This window comes from Rhagoletis pomonella, unplaced genomic scaffold, assembly GCF_013731165.1.
Source record: "Rhagoletis pomonella isolate Grant_MI unplaced genomic scaffold, Rhpom_1.0 Rhpom_scaffold_00002, whole genome shotgun sequence".
In the NCBI taxonomy this organism is placed as follows: Eukaryota; Metazoa; Arthropoda; class Insecta; order Diptera; family Tephritidae; genus Rhagoletis; species Rhagoletis pomonella.
Genome location: NW_023458556.1, coordinates 10646340 through 10662762, shown reverse-complemented (window position 1 = coordinate 10662762; position 16423 = coordinate 10646340). Strand labels below are relative to the sequence as shown.

General features: G+C 34.8%; 3 protein-coding genes across 3 annotated transcripts in view; 1 reads left to right on the top strand and 2 right to left on the bottom strand.

Moving 5' to 3' along the window:
- The window catches only part of LOC118733067 (blood vessel epicardial substance-like), a gene marked incomplete at its 3' end in the record, with an annotated part of 121302 nt that overhangs the window by 61834 nt on the left and 43045 nt on the right, over positions 1–16423 (bottom strand). The window lies entirely within an intron of this gene.
- On the bottom strand, positions 2392–3497 carry LOC118733068 (malignant T-cell-amplified sequence 1 homolog). Its single transcript, XM_036462258.1, has 4 exons — positions 3370–3497; positions 3155–3307; positions 2793–3095; positions 2392–2739 (listed from the first exon to the last, which is right to left on the bottom strand). The coding sequence occupies exons 1-4, from the start codon at positions 3378–3380 to the stop codon at positions 2658–2660; spliced, it is 549 nt and encodes a 182-aa protein (XP_036318151.1). The 5' UTR covers positions 3381–3497; the 3' UTR covers positions 2392–2657.
- Positions 3912–5578, top strand: LOC118733070. The gene is made up of 2 exons (XM_036462261.1): positions 3912–4136; positions 4200–5578. The coding sequence occupies exons 1-2, from the start codon at positions 4077–4079 to the stop codon at positions 4575–4577; spliced, it is 438 nt and encodes a 145-aa protein (XP_036318154.1). The 5' UTR covers positions 3912–4076; the 3' UTR covers positions 4578–5578.

Here is a 16423-nt window from a genome sequence, read left to right as displayed (position 1 = left end):
CGCTGTTCAGGGTCTGACTCTTGCGACCTCGTTCGCGCACTCTGGGCACCGTGGGTAACCCATGTGCGAGATGCAGTAACCAATCCGAATGGAGCCTTAGCTCACGGGAGAAAAAGAGGGAGCTTCGGTGAGGCCACTGCGACTTATTCGGTTTAAGGGCTCATTGAAGTATCCTGCGTCTGTTCACCAGTAGGTGCGGCTGCAAGGGAGCGTCTGTCTTCTTGGAGCAATGGGTTGAGCGCTGGGCTTGGGATGACGACTACGGCAAAAGTTTAAAGGGCTACTATTTAAGGGAATTCACCTGGAATGTCCAGACCCTTAATGGGGAAGGTGCCTCTGCCCGGCTGGTTGATGTCCTGTAAGGACAAAAACTGGTATCACTGTCATCCACGAAATAGACGGGGCAAGGCAAGATATACGTCGTGCCTTGCGACGTGAAGGACCGAAAATTCGGTGTTGGAATTGTGCCGTCGCCGAGTATTGTCTTTTGATTCCATCCGCATAAAAGCGAGGTTCTTCGTAATCTTGCTCATTTGCGCCCACGCTCCGACGGAAATGAAGGACGAAGCATCCAAGGATTTCTTTTATGAGCGCTTGGATAACACAGACGCGTCACGATATAAAAATCCTGCTTGGCGACTTCAATGCTAGGGTGAGAAAGGAAGGGATCATTGGAACCACGGTCGAAAAATTCAGCCTCCACGATGAAACGTGCTATAACGTACTGAGGCTGATCGACTTCAACGGGGCCGGAATATGGTAGTATGCAGTACTTGGTTCAAGCATAAAAAGATCCATCAAGCTACGTGGCTGTCTCCAGATCAAAAACGAGAAATCAAATCGATCAAGTTGTGATAGGGGGAAGGCGCACTAGCAGTGTTTTAGATGTACTTACACTCCGAGGTCCAAATATCAACTTGGACACCTATGATGTTGCAGCCAAGATATGCTAAAACTGTTCGTCCAACAATGCAAAGAAAGCTTAACCTCGAAAAGCTGCAGTCGCAACGCAATGTATTCGCTAACCGACTTTCACACCTGCTCTCAGAGAGCACTCTTCAATAAACCGACATATGGGAGCAGTGGAACCACATTATCCACTTATTACATACCGAAGAAGTAATCGGATTTCAACGAGCCCGAAAGAACAGCTGATGTGATGAGGAATGCCACAAAGCTGCAGATAAAAAAATATCTCCTACAGGGCAACGCTGTCATAGGCTTCAACGCGAAAAATGTGAGATCGGTATTGGGAGCTGAAGACTAAAGCGAGACGTATTCGCCGTAATAAGGAGAGGGGCCGAAATACGTGAGTGCGAAGAGCTTTTTTATCTTATAATTTTACCAGAGAGTTAGGCGACTTACGGAAGGCTCCAAGACCGGGGCGAAGTCCTGTAAGAACAACCATGACGACCTAGTAACCGATGTCCAGAACGCATGGAGGAAACACGCTGAATAGTAGCAGCACCGAAAGTTGTGGAGAAGACTAGCCCGAGCCCGAGCCCCCAGTCGATGACGATGGAGTCTATGCCCGACGACTGAAATTGAAGTGTTATCTGCCCCATCCACAGTAATTCAAGGCGTTTTGGAGGAGTTCTAGTAAAGTACATAATCTTCGTTAATTCATAAGGAACATACTTTTTGAAGACATTTATTTTAGGTTTATATGTATCAAATATTTTTTATCCCTACTTTAATGCACATTTATGGGTCGATTACGGATGGAAACCGAACTTCAGTTGCGTTGGCAGTGGCCGGAATTATATTGCAGATGCCAACTGACGACTGAAAACTGCAACTGAGTTGCTATATTGGCAACTGCATTTTTGTGGTTGCCGCGGAAATTTTGGTTGTGATAATTTATTTATTTTTTCAACTGTTTCCACGAGTTATCTACACTCAAATCTTGGTTGGCGTTGCCCTAACTGAGGCTTTGTTGCTATCCATCATCGAGCCATTAAATTTTTTTGCAATGATGCTGTTTCTGCAGTGGAAATCTGACAATCGCCACGCTAAATTTCCATCGTAAAAATTCTCTAAATGAAAATCAATGGGGCCTAAAAGCACGCAACATAAAAGTAACAGATGCAATGTGTAATCAACCAAAGCTGGTAGTATGAGGGGCATGTTACTAGGTGTTGCATGTTGTTTGGCGCGCCTGCTATTGTTTTGGAGATTTTTAGCGATCAAAATTGCCGATAGCGAATGCTGGATAACAGCTGCTGAACCAAAAAGTCAAATTTGCGCAATTTTTAAAGCTCCTAAAAGCATGCATCAAAAAAGTATGCTGCCTGGTGCAAGCAAATTGTTCATAGGTATCATCGAAATTTTAGGCCGATTTTTCAGCATTCAAATACAATCCGGTAGGAGACATTAAATACGCTGTATCGCTGAGGGAAGGCTGCCAGATATTTCTTTATTCTTGTTTGATTTTAAATCCTTACTTGGTGTTAGCTTGTATTCCATATATGTATGTTGTATTCCTCGTGGACAGATATTTTGAATGCGTACACATATACGTACATACATCAATTTATTTAAAGTTGACAGTTATCAAAAAAACTAGACTGAAACAATACGATATTATTAATACAAAACATTTCAGGCTAACTTATCCGATTAGCTATTTAATCATATCAGATAATATAAACCACTTTTTACTTTACAACTTTCATTTTCCACAGACCATCATTAAGGTAATGGCAGTTTTCCACTCCTACTCCCTTATTGACTTTTGAGCTGAAAAAATACCAGGCATTAATAAGAATAAAATACAAGGAGCTTTAAATTACATATCCTCTGTAGACAAAGTAGTAATGCCAATAGCAATTGCGTGCTCTTTACCCTCCGCCATTATAGCTACAACAGTTCCTTTATCGGCAGGCGTCATCTGTGCGCCAGGTGACGTGAGGCCAGGACACATTATATTCGCACCACTCAATACGAATCTTATTGCACCCTTATCTACTTGTTGCATAGTCACAAAGTATGGAAACTTGTGTAATAGTCGTAAAGTAGGCATCCATTGACTTTCACGGTGGCGGAAGAACGCTATTTCACCGTTCCCCGTAACTAAGAGCTCTATATGATCGTGGCTATAATATTTACAGCTAGAACTACACAATTCATTTTTATATCAATAATTTTTAATTACCATTTGGCGATGCGGTATGAATCCTTTTTTGGGAGTATTAAATCAATGTGTGTTTCCAGAAATGGATACGTTTCTAACAGTCTCGCACGGATGCCTTTCTGCACAGACGACTTCAGCTGCTGTAGAGAGGAAACGCTTTCCTTTTCTTCAAACCTATAATGCCGAATATTTCATTTTGTTAATTTCAATCAACGTCTTATTAAGGCCAAACTTACTTTTTAAACATTTTGGACGTATTTGTACGAAAAAATCGCAAAATGCTTATTTGCAATTTTTTTCGTAAAGCATGCAGCACAAAGCAGACAACAACAAAACAAAAGCGAATGTCAACACAAAAGCGAAAAACTAACGGAAAAACAGAGTGACCAAAATACTTTGACAATGTACTACCGGAAGTACAGGGTGACTGAAAATTTTTAACAATGCACTACTGGAAGTTGATGTCGCTGCAGGAATAATTGTGGCATTTCTACACCACGCAAGTTGTAGTTTGTTTAATAAGAGCTGATCTGTATAAGCTCATTGTTATCGATTTGGTTATAGAACATGAGCTGAATTCCAATTTATCCTACATTGTTTTTTGTTAGCTTGAAATTGTTTACAATTCGCTATAAGCCAAAGTAGCGGTCCACTTGCCACATCGACATATCGTCAAATGTCGAATCGTGTAAACTCGGCGATTCTGATTTTGGTTTTCGTGTCTGCAGCAACTACGAGTCTCGAACTTTTGATGTAGCGAAACTGCGACATTTTAGATGTATCGATATCTTTTTAACATTTCTATTTAAATAAAATATGTTAAAAATAATACTTTGTTTTGTGCATATTCTAACAACTCTTAAAGATTGGGCCTTTTGTTGTTAATAAATAATACAAAACAAAGCGTAACACGCTTTATGTAGCTTTGAAATGTTCCTCGAACATGGACTATACATTTGCCGAGCTAATGACGCGAGAACAGTTGCTAAATATTTTAGTGGAGGTAATGCAAACATTTTTATAAATAGATGAATATATGTAAATGTACTCTTCCTTGATTATGTAGCGTCAACTAAACATACCCAACATGAATGAAATGGCCAACGAAGAACTCGTCCGCATCTACAAATCGTTTGCTTTACCTCTGGCCCGCCGAGAAGTTAATCGCAGCACAAAAAATCGTCCGGAAGCAAATGACTCGCACAAGCAATCTAGCAACGAACAGAATCGCCAAAACTACCTTGAAAATACAGCCTTACCTATGGATGTGGATCAATCCGTTCATAATCAATTGCCATGTGAAAGATCCAGTGAAACCAGCACTATGTTGTCTGGAAGGATTATGGCTTGTGAAAAGAGGTCGCGTGATTACAAACAGCTAAACCCTCTTACCGATGAGTTCTTGAGCATTGCGACAAAACGCATTAAAATAGCATGGACTTAGGTTTAGGTATATTGCCTAGATATTACAAAAATTACGGATGCGAATGAGAAACTTTTGCTGTAACTGTGCAAAAAGAAACTTTACCTCTTGGTCAAAGTCCTTCACACACATGCATATGGACATGCTTTATAAACATACTGTGTATGTCGCCTGAATATTTGAATTATTCATATTTTTGGTTATAGATATTAATCATTGTGGTAACTGCAATTGCTTTTGACCTTGTAGTTGTCCTCTATATTATTAAAGGCACTGACAACGGAAAAAGAGTACCTACTATTGCGAATAATCGGCGAACACATTTTATACCATTTGGAATAATAAGTTAATTTCTATAAAAGTCTTTACATATCACAAATGTAATGCTTGTACATTTATGTTTGTCTGCAAAGGAAAGTGCTAGGTACACGGTTTTAAAGATTTGATTGAAATTAAACAACAGTGACTTTTTTTTTATTTACTTTTACTTTTTTTCCTAAAAACAAACAAGAATTTGAATAAAGAATTTAAAAAACCGACGTACAATATTACCATAATTATAAATCGTTCTATTAATTTGTTTTTAATTATTGCCGGGTCGCATTTTCCAGACATAATTGCAATTTCGTTTCCGGAATCATATATAAATATACATATATAACGTATTTGAGAGTTCATTTATTAGCTTTTTATGTAGTTGCAAACCACATGCATAATCTTTCATAAAAACAGTTTTAAGATACTATCTATGAACGTATGTACGTATATAGTTAATTAAATAGTATAGGTTTAATACGTAATAAATTATTAGGAGATAACATAAAGGACTAAGGATTCGTTTAGCACATACATTTGACTGTATACCTACATACATAGGTATACATGTACGCTGGTACGTTTTACAATGTAAACATTATTATTTATACTTAAAGCAATTCTTTCTAGAAAATAAATGTTTGACTTATCCACAAAAAATAAAAAAAAGTTGCTTCACTATGGTACTATTCTAATTGCAAATTTGCTCACATTTTAAACGGAATTAATTAAAAATCGAATCTGAAATTTAATGGATTTTTATTTAATCCTCATTTGTCTCAATTTGTAAGTATGTAGTAATAGAAATTTATCAACTCAGTTAATATTGTGGAATTTTCTTTTCTATGTACGTACATACATACAAATTTTGCAAGGAAAACGTAAAGAAGTTGCACAAGCGTGACGTCATACAAACAGCGATTCCGTGAAATTCACTGAGAGCGGAATAGCGATACCCAGATGGGCGCCACCTTTGTTCACTACATCATGCATACATACCGTGTTTATAGACTTTCACCAGGGACCGAGAACGCGTTCCGGTTTTAGTTTAGTTCCGCATGGGAACAAATGCAGTTTCAAGAAAATACCCACAAAAGAACCTCACGAACGTTCCAAAGAAGAGCAGAGTGAGAACGAAACTTTCGGGAACGTTTTAATGCGAACAAAATGAAAACGAAAGTATCGAGAACGTTTTCAAGGAGGATAAAATAAGAACAAAAGTCTGGGGAGCGTTCTGCCAGAGAACAAAAGTTTTGAGAACTTAACGGTAAAAAGGAAAAGTGTTTCGACTATATGGTGCCTGGTGGAAAAAATAGTTAACCTGCAACGATTTCGCTGAAACTTGACATGTGCTTTAATTTTTCTTAGGAATTAGGAATTATGAAATTTGGTGAAGATGGGATAATTGCCACGCCCTCCAATTCTGTGTTTTACTTTCCTCTCTAAGTCCAACCTGTTTTTAAGTCAACTGTCACCACGAATTTTTTCCACCTGCCTCTATATTCGAAAACACTGTGGGGCATCTGCGCGATGAGATGAAAAATCGGATCAATGAGAACCATAACTGTTTATTCTAAGCCAGACAAAAGCGGGATCATTTCAACTTATAGATCGTTCATCATTAGGCTGAACTGTCCATTTATGGAACAGTTTTTCATTTTCTGTGCAAAAAAGAAAAAAAAAAAAGTTCTTGTCTTAAGTCTTTCGTTGACTTAATTTGCATAAATATCTTTCAGTTCTTTTCTGAATAATTTTATTATTCAAATATATCAAACTAATGGAACTTCGGAAAAGATTTGTTCCCATTTCGTTCTCTGTCAGAAAGTTCCTGAGACTTTAGCTCCTAAACGGTTCTTCGATAGTAGGTTCCTTAGACTTTTGTCCCCAATTGGTTCTATTAGTCTCACTGCAGCATTTTACCCAACAACGCTTTGGGGAATTTTTATGCTGTTATAACAAGAACATTACCAATTTTACTATGCCAAATGCAATAATGCTCAAATGGAAAAATAAGTTTATTTGTGTAGCGAATCTTGATATTCTCTGGTACTTAATAAATAAGTATTTACATATCGTTACAATAGAAATTGCAAACAAATATTACAGCGTTAAAAAAAATATTATGTTTAATAAAAACCAGCACTTTGAGAAAATTGTATTAGTTTGAAATAAGGCACATTTAAAAGAACAACAGTACAGGCGAAAAAAGAAATATTTAATCTCTTCGCTTATTTATACATACGTATGTATGTATGTATGTTGAGTTACATCAAAGTTTTTAAAGTATATTTCATACTTTTACTTGCTCGTAGTTTTTAATTAAAAATTTATTGTGGAGAAAATCTGTCGAACAAACGTACATACATATTTACCTTAATTCACAAAGGCCCTAATCAACACATTTTTCGAAACTGCGTTTTTCGCAGATTTTTGTAGGATGTGTTAAAATACGGAGTTACATGCCACTTTTTAAAAAGCCCGAGCCCTGTTTACCTCGCTTTTATTAACTTGGTATGTAGCTATGTAATAATGATGTGCCTAAAAGATGCAGCGATTTCTATTCTGAAGTTACGTAGCGAGTTTTTAGTTTTTTAAACAATAATTTTATTAATACTGATTTTATAATGTTTATTGCTTCTTCTGTAAAATAAAAAAAAAATTAAAAAATTTTGGTTAGGGCCTTTGTGAATTAAGGTGACGTTATGTATGTAAAAAAATATTTGTATATTCACATTATATCCTTTATTCAAAGTCATTTAGTTTTATTAAACTATATATTTAAATACATCAGGTCGAAGGAAAATAGCGGCATTAAAATACAGCAAACTGATCTGCTCGGTGCTCTCGACTCGGCAATTGTCTGACACATAATTGTTAGCCAATTGTAAAAAAAAAAATAATAAACTTAATACTCCCGGGTGCCAATTCCCGTTCTGCGTTATCGTGAAGTGAAGAATAAAAAATTCACACCGAAATAAATGCGGTTTGAAAGTGTTATTTTTATCACTACACAATAACGCAGAACGAGAATTGACCATTTGGTCGACTTAAGTCTGCCTGGATCTAAAGTCATTTACGCGCATGTGCACAAATTGGCTTGTAACAAATGGCAAATATAAGTCCTGGGAAAACGTACATCAAATAATGCATATCTCATGAGTTTAGCTATATTCAATCAAAAGTATTCTTAACCCACATACATATCTTACAAGTATGTATGTAGCATATTGCACTTGTAAATCCGATTTTATTATTATTAACTTTATTGAAAACATATAAGTAAACTATATAAAGGAATTTTAAAATTTATACAAATTAAAAAAAAAAATCAACAAAGGGGTGCGTTATCCTAATGGCCTCCAGTTCATAAGTTAAAAAAAGAAAATCAACATTATTTTACAGCCACTTAAAACTTGCACTTTTATACTCTAATTCAATGGGCTACAAAACTACACATCCGAAATTATTCTAAAAATATTATTCACTTATTCAATACTGGTTAATGTCGCCCCTTCGTTTTAAAATCGGATTTACACGTATAATATGCTATATATATTTTTAATAAAAATTAATGAATATCCGACATGTACAAACTTACATAAATATGTAATATGTGTGTGCTAACTCGTCTTAGATTTAGATTTTTGCGTTTACAACTATACCTAATACTTTGTTATCCTTTTGTGTAAAACAACACTAACAATTCAATGAATTAGATAATTTTCTTAATGTCTAATAATACTCAGAAAGAATTTCAACTCGCTTTCGAAAAATAGCAGTAATACTAATATGTAACTATTCACGCTGTACAAACACGCGGTGACAATTCGTGGGCGCTCTATCGCTAACCTCCCCCCTCCAGCGCTGGCCGGGCAGTTGTACTGTTCTGCTTTTGCTCGTTATTACGATATTTACACCTACGCCATATATGCTACACTCACACAGCCGTCTCGTGATCAGTCTCATCTATTCTGCCCAATCGCCAGGAGTTGGGATCGCCCGCTAAAAAGTAGTAATTTTGTATCAAATTAAATAACAAACATAAATAACATTTTACATTTGTATATTAGTAGTTATGCATAAGACGATAATAGATTCGAAAATTAAGCTTGTGGGACATTACACGTGAAGCGAACAGGTACAAAAAGTTAATGCTCCCAATTTTAGTAATATTTGGTTATGATATACATATACATTAAGCCGTATCACGATATATGAAAGAAAAAAGTTTAGCGTGTGTCAGTTTTATTTAAACACTTATGTCGAGAGAAAATTTTGCGTGTAAAACAATTTTGTTTAGGCGCCCGCTAAAAACCTATATAATTGGCCAATTAACAATTTTGGCCTTCAAACCCATTTTAATTTATACCTTCCCTAATTTTGGAATTATTATCCCTAGATTTTTATTTTTATGCTATAAACCTAAAGCGATCACGGCCTTGCTTAAAAGGGTTAGGCTTTATTCAATTATAATCCTGAGCGAGGCCTTCTCGGTGACATAAAAATAAAAAAATAAAAATCGGATAGCAAATAAGAAAGTTATAGCAAAATTACACTCAAAATTTTTTGTGACATAAGTACTCAAATAAAACTGACACACCCTACAATTTTTTTCGTGATACGCCTTACTATACATGTCCTCCAGCCAAAACCAAATGTAAGTGTTTTAACGGCAGGTATGCACTACCGCAAATTTCATTACACCTAAAATTTTGCAACAAAATAACTAAATCAGTGGATTTTATGCTTAATTTAATTTTCAATTTGATATGTGAATGTTAAAATTTAATAACATAAGTACTGTAGTAATTTTATAAAATTTTTCAAAATTTGCTTTTATAAAGTTAGCCTTTTTATTTTATTTTTTCGAAAATAAACTAGAGGTACGCAGTACGCAGCAATAGGTGCCTTCCCGTATTCCTCGGACTAAAACTAGTAAAAATGCAAAAAAAAAAAAAATGAAAATTCGCTCAGAGCGAGAGAGTAACAATGAATAGTACAGGATCGCTTTCTACAAAAAAAAATTAACTTCTGTCAACACACTCAGCTCATACATGTAAATAACCAAAAATACTTTCAAATTCATTAGAATCCACTTAAACAAGTAATTAAATACTTTTCAGCATAAATTCGCAGAGTGCACTTTTGTTTTGTTTACAATTTGGTTGCCAAACATACTACAGCTGATCGTTTGACACATTTACCAGAATTGACCAGCAAAAAATCTTCAGACTAAAACTGGTAACTTCTGACAGAGAGAGGACCATATTTATTCTTTTTTTTTGTCCTCTCAATAGTCAAAGAACCGAGTACGGGATCGATTTCCAGTAAAATCTGACTATTTCTGACTAGTCCGGACTCGTATGGGATCGCAACTAATGCTATCACCAGCCTATCAGTGGTATTAAACTCATATACATAGTTCTGTTCGCTATGCAAAAGCCAGTAAGAATTAGCCAGTAACAAAATTCAGAGAATAAGTAATCTTACTCTCTCCCAAAGAGAGAAATAGTTTTGCGCGAAAAGGAATTAGCAAACATTTTCAAACTTCACTGCCAGCTGGCGTCCACAGTTGTATTTCGAACATAATAAATTTTTTAAATTATTTCAGATGGAAAACAAAACAGGACCTATACGATTATTTCTTCTTATTCTGACTTTATTCAACATATGTACGCTTTAATTCTTTGTAGAAGTCACTATCGGATTTCCTATATCGACAGTGGTGTTGACTACGTTGCGATTACGAATACAGCTTTTTCAGCTGAGTACGTTTCAAATGTTTGAAATTAATTAAATTAATCGAATAAACAAATATTTACATATTACTTTCATTAGTAAATCGCAACAAGATTGTTATTTTTTAAATTTAACAAACTTGTTGATTTCAATTATTAGTTGCGATCCCGTACGAGTCCGGACTAGTCAGAATCAGTCAGATTTTACTGGAAATCGATCCCGTACTCGGTTCTCTGACTATTGAGAGGACAAAAAAGAGAGTAAATACGGTTCTCTCTCTGTCAGAAGTTACCAGTTTTAGTCCGAGAATTTTTTGCTGGTAAATTCTGGTAAATGTGTCAAACGATCAGCTGTAGTGTGTTTGGCAACCAAATTGTAAACAAAAGAAAAGTGCACTCTGCTAATTCATGTTGAAAAGTATTTAATTACTTGTTTAAGTGGATTCTAATGAATTTGAATGTATTTTTGGTTATTTACATGTGTGAGCTGAGTGTGTTTACATTCAAAATAAGCAAAAATTTACAACCAAAATTTAGAGGTTATGTTGAAGTTGAAAGAAGTTACCATTTTGTACTAGAAAGCGATCCCGTACTTTTCAATGTTACTCTCTTGCTCTGAGCGAATTTTTAGTTTTTGACAGTTTTACTAGTCCGAGTCCGAGGAATACGGGATTGCACCTATTGTTGACAAAAATGCAACCGTGTGCTACAATCCTGCTTGCAAATTCGTGCTGGGAAAATTTTAAACGCTCGAGCTAGTTGGTTTAAATTAATGTTAGCCACAACCTACATACGTGATCTAAGTTTAAACTTGCACTGAAAAACTGGGCGTTATTAGGGGCTTGTCGAGAGACAGTCCTGTTTATATGTATGTATGTTTGCTAAACGAAGTGTCGCTGTTTGTGATTGTTTCATGCAGTGAAGATGAGTCCACAATTATGAGAGTACATAAAACTAAAAATACAGAGCAAGTCAAATAAAAGCTTTTAAAAAGGAAATATCCGCATTCATGCAAAAAAAAAAATATCAATGCAAATTTAGCAAAACATGCACTCACAAAACTATTTACAATATCTAGGGAAAAATAATTGCATTATTATCGGTCTAAAGGTTTTTGCATTTATTTGTCCATTTACAATTATATTACATGAAATACACACATTATATTATATTTATTTATTTATATTTATTCAGACAAAAGGCGCACTGGCAGCGGACACCACTTGGCTCATATTTCATACAAAAAAAAATATGATTGAATTTATCAATCGATTTCAGGAAAGTGACAATTCGCAGGGTAGCGCTTCCCATTGAAATTAAGTGGGAAGTTTCTTTCGAATTAATAGATAGATCTCACCGTTATCCTATTAGCCGACCAGACTTATAAGTTGCGGAATTAGTGAGTTTAAAAAAAAAAAATTTCAAGGAATTCAATTAGTACGCACGTGCTTTTTTGGAAATCAAAATTTTATACGGGTTTGAATATTTTTTTAGAATTGAGGGTTTGAAAATTTGTTTCGATTTCATATTCCAAAAGTGTTTTCAAAATTTCCAAAAAAAAAGGTCCCAATCCGCTTTCTTTTAGCAAAGTTGTGGGCATTTAAAAAACGGCACGTTATTTTCAAAAATCGATATCTCGAAAACGGGTGGACGAAAAGAAATGGAAAAAATTAGGGAGGCCTCTCTCAATTGGTACCATAACATAAAAAATAAATAAAATAAAAAAATCGGACATGCAAAAGCCAAGTGGTGTGCGTGTTGGGCTGGAATGCCCCATTTACATATAGTCGTCATCAATGCATAGAGTCCCATTTGAAATGTTTTTGGAAATGCATTTTGTTTTACAATCAGTTTATGTGCTACCAGATCATGGCGAAAACTGAAATTTGTCAAATAGGACTTTTTGCATTGATTTTGAGGATATGTAGTTGCATATAAAAATATATGTATGTATGTTCATCCGCGCTTTCAGAAATTACCGCTCTACATGCATATGTAAATACAAATTTAACTTACCACAATCATAGTATCTCGATATCCTCGGTATGGCTGCTTTTCGCCACAAAAAGTTGGATTATTAACGCAACAGTTGTTTTGTTGGAAAAAAGAAACGGCAACAAGAGAAAAATATACATATAAAAATTAAGAAAAAATAAATATAAATTTAAATGTTCTAGCATACAGCACAACTTGCAACCGCATCATTCAAAGAATAACAACATTTTATTTTAAACTACTAACTGACTACATTTCTACATACATACTTTCATATGTAGCTCGTAGGTACATAAATTTGTACATATGTATAGAAAATTGTACGCAAAAAATCACTTACCAAAATTTACTCATTGTCAAATGCAATGTTTTTCACACTTAACCTAAGCAGACTTATGGCAAAAAAATTCGCCATTTCTATCTGGAGTAGAATAAATATGTTTAGAGAATTTGTTTTTGTATATTTTTGTTTTAATATTTTTTTACTAATCATTACTTTCCAAAGTACCTGGTATTTACATTGTTGTTTGTGTTGTATGCGTTGAGTTTTTCAAATACAATTTAAAAACTGTATTACTTTATGATTTGTCTGTATTAATGAATATATGAGTTTTAGAATCAGTTTATCGTAAATTTTAAATAGCTTTCAGATATAGAATTTTTACCCGTTATATCTCAATGTGGATCCCGGGATTTGTTACTGAAAAAATATCCGGAAATCCCGGGCATATTTTTTGGCATCCCTAGTTCATTCGTTATATAAGAGAAAATGAAAAAAAAAAATCTCAAAAATCAATGCTAATTTTTAGTGACTTGAAACTTTCACTTTATAGTACTAAAATTTAACAAAACTGCTGACTCAAAATCTGTCTAAGAAATCGAATTGAAAAGTTAAATATTTCGGTGGAAATTTAGAAAATATACATAAATAAAATCGTCAAAATGTCAGAGTGTACTTATTTTTGATGTTCACCATTACTATTAAGTGAAAAAATAAAACTGAAAGTATGAGACCTCCGAATTACGTGTTTTTGATCGTAACACAGATTTTGCGGGTGTATTTGCGACTTTGGTGTACAGTTTTCTATTACTCAACTGGGTTCACACTTGTGGAATTCCATGTTACGCGACTTTTTTTAAATTTGGCTACGTATTATTATTATTTTTTTCTTTTCATTTTTTTTTTAATTCGAAAAATATAAATCTTTGATAGAAACATATCTGGGTGTGATAGCGAGTTTTTTGTGACGCTTAGAATTTCTTGAGTTTTTAAATAAAATTTAAAAAAAATGTAACGAGTATTTTACGTCTCTGTTTTTTTCACTAATTCCCTTCAAAGATGGACACTTACATTTACATACGATTCGCAATACTTAACTCCTACATTGTTAGCTACAAAGTAGGGTTGGGACTATCCGTATATTCGGATATCCATGTATTTGGATCAAATCCAGATATCCGGTTAATATCCGTTAATTTTGTTATCTAAATATCCGCTAAATATCCGGGTATCTGGATATTCGAATTTTTTAATCGATTAGAACTCCTACTCCTACTTTAAAGTCTTTTTCTCAAAAACTTATATTCGAACCTTAGGTCGCTTTTAACTTTCCCTGTTACATATACATCATTTGCTGCAAGAGCGTCATAATCCAAACAAAATTATTTTGAGTTAAGTATGCAGTAGCACACTTAAAGAAAAACTGTAAACTTCAAAGCCGTTTGACACTCTTACAGCAAATTAGCGATACATATGTATGTATTTCAGACTTCCCTTGAGTGATAGCAACGATTATAATATAATTCAGAAATTGGCGATTTTATAATGTCTGTATGACATTTCATATAAACTGAATAATTAAAGCCTCGATTTTATTGCTGATCATGTTTAAGGTGAAGCTATCAAGTCTGATAAAATGACCCCAATTCTATAATTCCTGACGTACGATTAAGTGCAACGCTCCATGTTCAGCCAATTTATGATAGTACTCTTCAATTTAGCAGAATTTCCAACGACATACCTACTTATAAACTACTTAACGTTTGTCAAACATCTCATCTACAATTCCTGCCACAAACATACATACATATATATGTACCCTGCAGCAATTCAGACTCACCCCAGGTTAGCCCTCAGATAGTCCCTATTGTTACCAGCACTAATCCCTCATAATTCCCCTGCCATTTTTAGCATTGGCGTGTCATTGGAAAAGGACCGGTCCATTCAACACTGACCGTAAGATAGTCCTGGTTTAGTCCAATTTTGGAGATTTTTTTCGTTGGAGTAAGATTGCGTTCTGCACTTCGCAGATTCTTTTTCATAATTTGGAAACACAAAAAAAAAAATTTTCATTTTATAACCATGTTGCTACTGACGGCATTTGAGAACCCGGACCCTCCTGAAAGCTAACAAATAGTGGCAAGCATCTCTGCGCACTGAGCTACAGCCACGCATCTAAATGTGTGTTCAAATGTTCACTTTGTATCAAGACCAGACCAAGCGATTGGGACATTTACAGGGTGGTGTTCTTTAAATTTTGTTATTGAATAGCAAGACAACACCACCCTGTCACTGCCAAACTGTACTTTTCGTCTATCTCTAGACCGGTTCCTTGGGGACTGGTCGAAGGCTGACATTTTCGATGCAAGCAAATGTCCAATTCTGACCAGTCAAATTTTAACCAGTGAAGTACTAGTCCTTAACGAAAAATTGGCCGCCTTATTGCTGCAGGGTATGTATGCTATTTGCACATGCGCATACAAATGTAAAAATGTGCAACTGCGGAATCAGCGTTGTTAAATGCGGCTCGTAAAATAGCGCTTTAGTTTCCTCCCTCCACTTAATATTTAGTATCCAATTGTAAATGCTTTGTATAAATTTTTTTTTTATTCACATTAGCTTACACAAATACACAAATATATACTAAATTTTAGTTTGTAATTACACTTTGTCATAGGATTAGCTTTGCTTCTCTTTATTTTTGGTACAAGTACATAGTACATATATAATTTAAATACAAATGTCTAAATTTTAATTGATTAATAAATAAAAATACATTTCGTTTAATGAGCACTTTTCAGATTGATCTTAGATGTCGTCTTCAGAATGGTGGTTTTACATACATAAACATATAATTAAAAACATGTTTTACAGTGCAATAATAAATAAATTTTAATGAAAGCGGTTTAGAAAAATTAGGAATTGTTTTTTTTTTTTTAAATATAAATACACAACATATACATATGTATGCACATATTTGTAAATGAACTAACATACAACATGTATGGTCGTACATACATACATACATATGTATGTATGTATTTATATTTATATAAAACATTTAGAACTTTGAATGTTTGTTTATAAACTTATAAAAAAGCTGTTATGTGTTTAGATGAATGTTAGTTATGCATAAATATGTACGTAAGTAAGTAAGTATGAGTATGATGGCATTTTCGGGTATCTGTGTATCTGGGGGACGGTGGTGGAAGCGTTGGTGGCGTGTGGGCGGCATTGGGCGTGAATGCAGTCAAATGACTGTACCGTTAAGTTTAGCGTCATTTGCGTTTGCACCTGCACCTGAGGCCGCGTTTTTTGCCTGCGCTTACGCGTTTGCGATTTTATATCGCTCGCTTAGCCTCAGTCATTCATTTTCAGTTAGCATGGAGACGTTAACTCTTTGCGTGCGGAATTTGTATGGCCAGCAGATGGGTATGGGATTTTTTCGCTTGTCGCTTGCACTGGTGGATTAGTCACCAAACGCATTGTTTTGGTGTTATAGGTACGGCCAAGTAATGGTACATGCTCTTCTAAAAAAA

Excerpts from the sequence above, each read along its gene's own strand:
- LOC118733068 (XM_036462258.1), bottom strand. Across the intron at positions 3,096-3,154 it reads TCATACCGCATCGCCAAATG|CCACGATCATATAGAGCTCT; the intron begins GTAATTAAAAAT and ends TAAATATTATAG. Across the intron at positions 2,740-2,792 it reads ACTTTGTCTACAGAGGATAT|CTCAAAAGTCAATAAGGGAG; the intron begins GTAATTTAAAGC and ends GTATTTTTTCAG.
- LOC118733070 (XM_036462261.1), top strand. The coding sequence starts at position 4,077 with ATGGACTATACATTTGCCGAGCTAATGACGCGAGAACAGTTGCTAAAT. Across the intron at positions 4,137-4,199 it reads TGCTAAATATTTTAGTGGAG|CGTCAACTAAACATACCCAA; the intron begins GTAATGCAAACA and ends TTGATTATGTAG.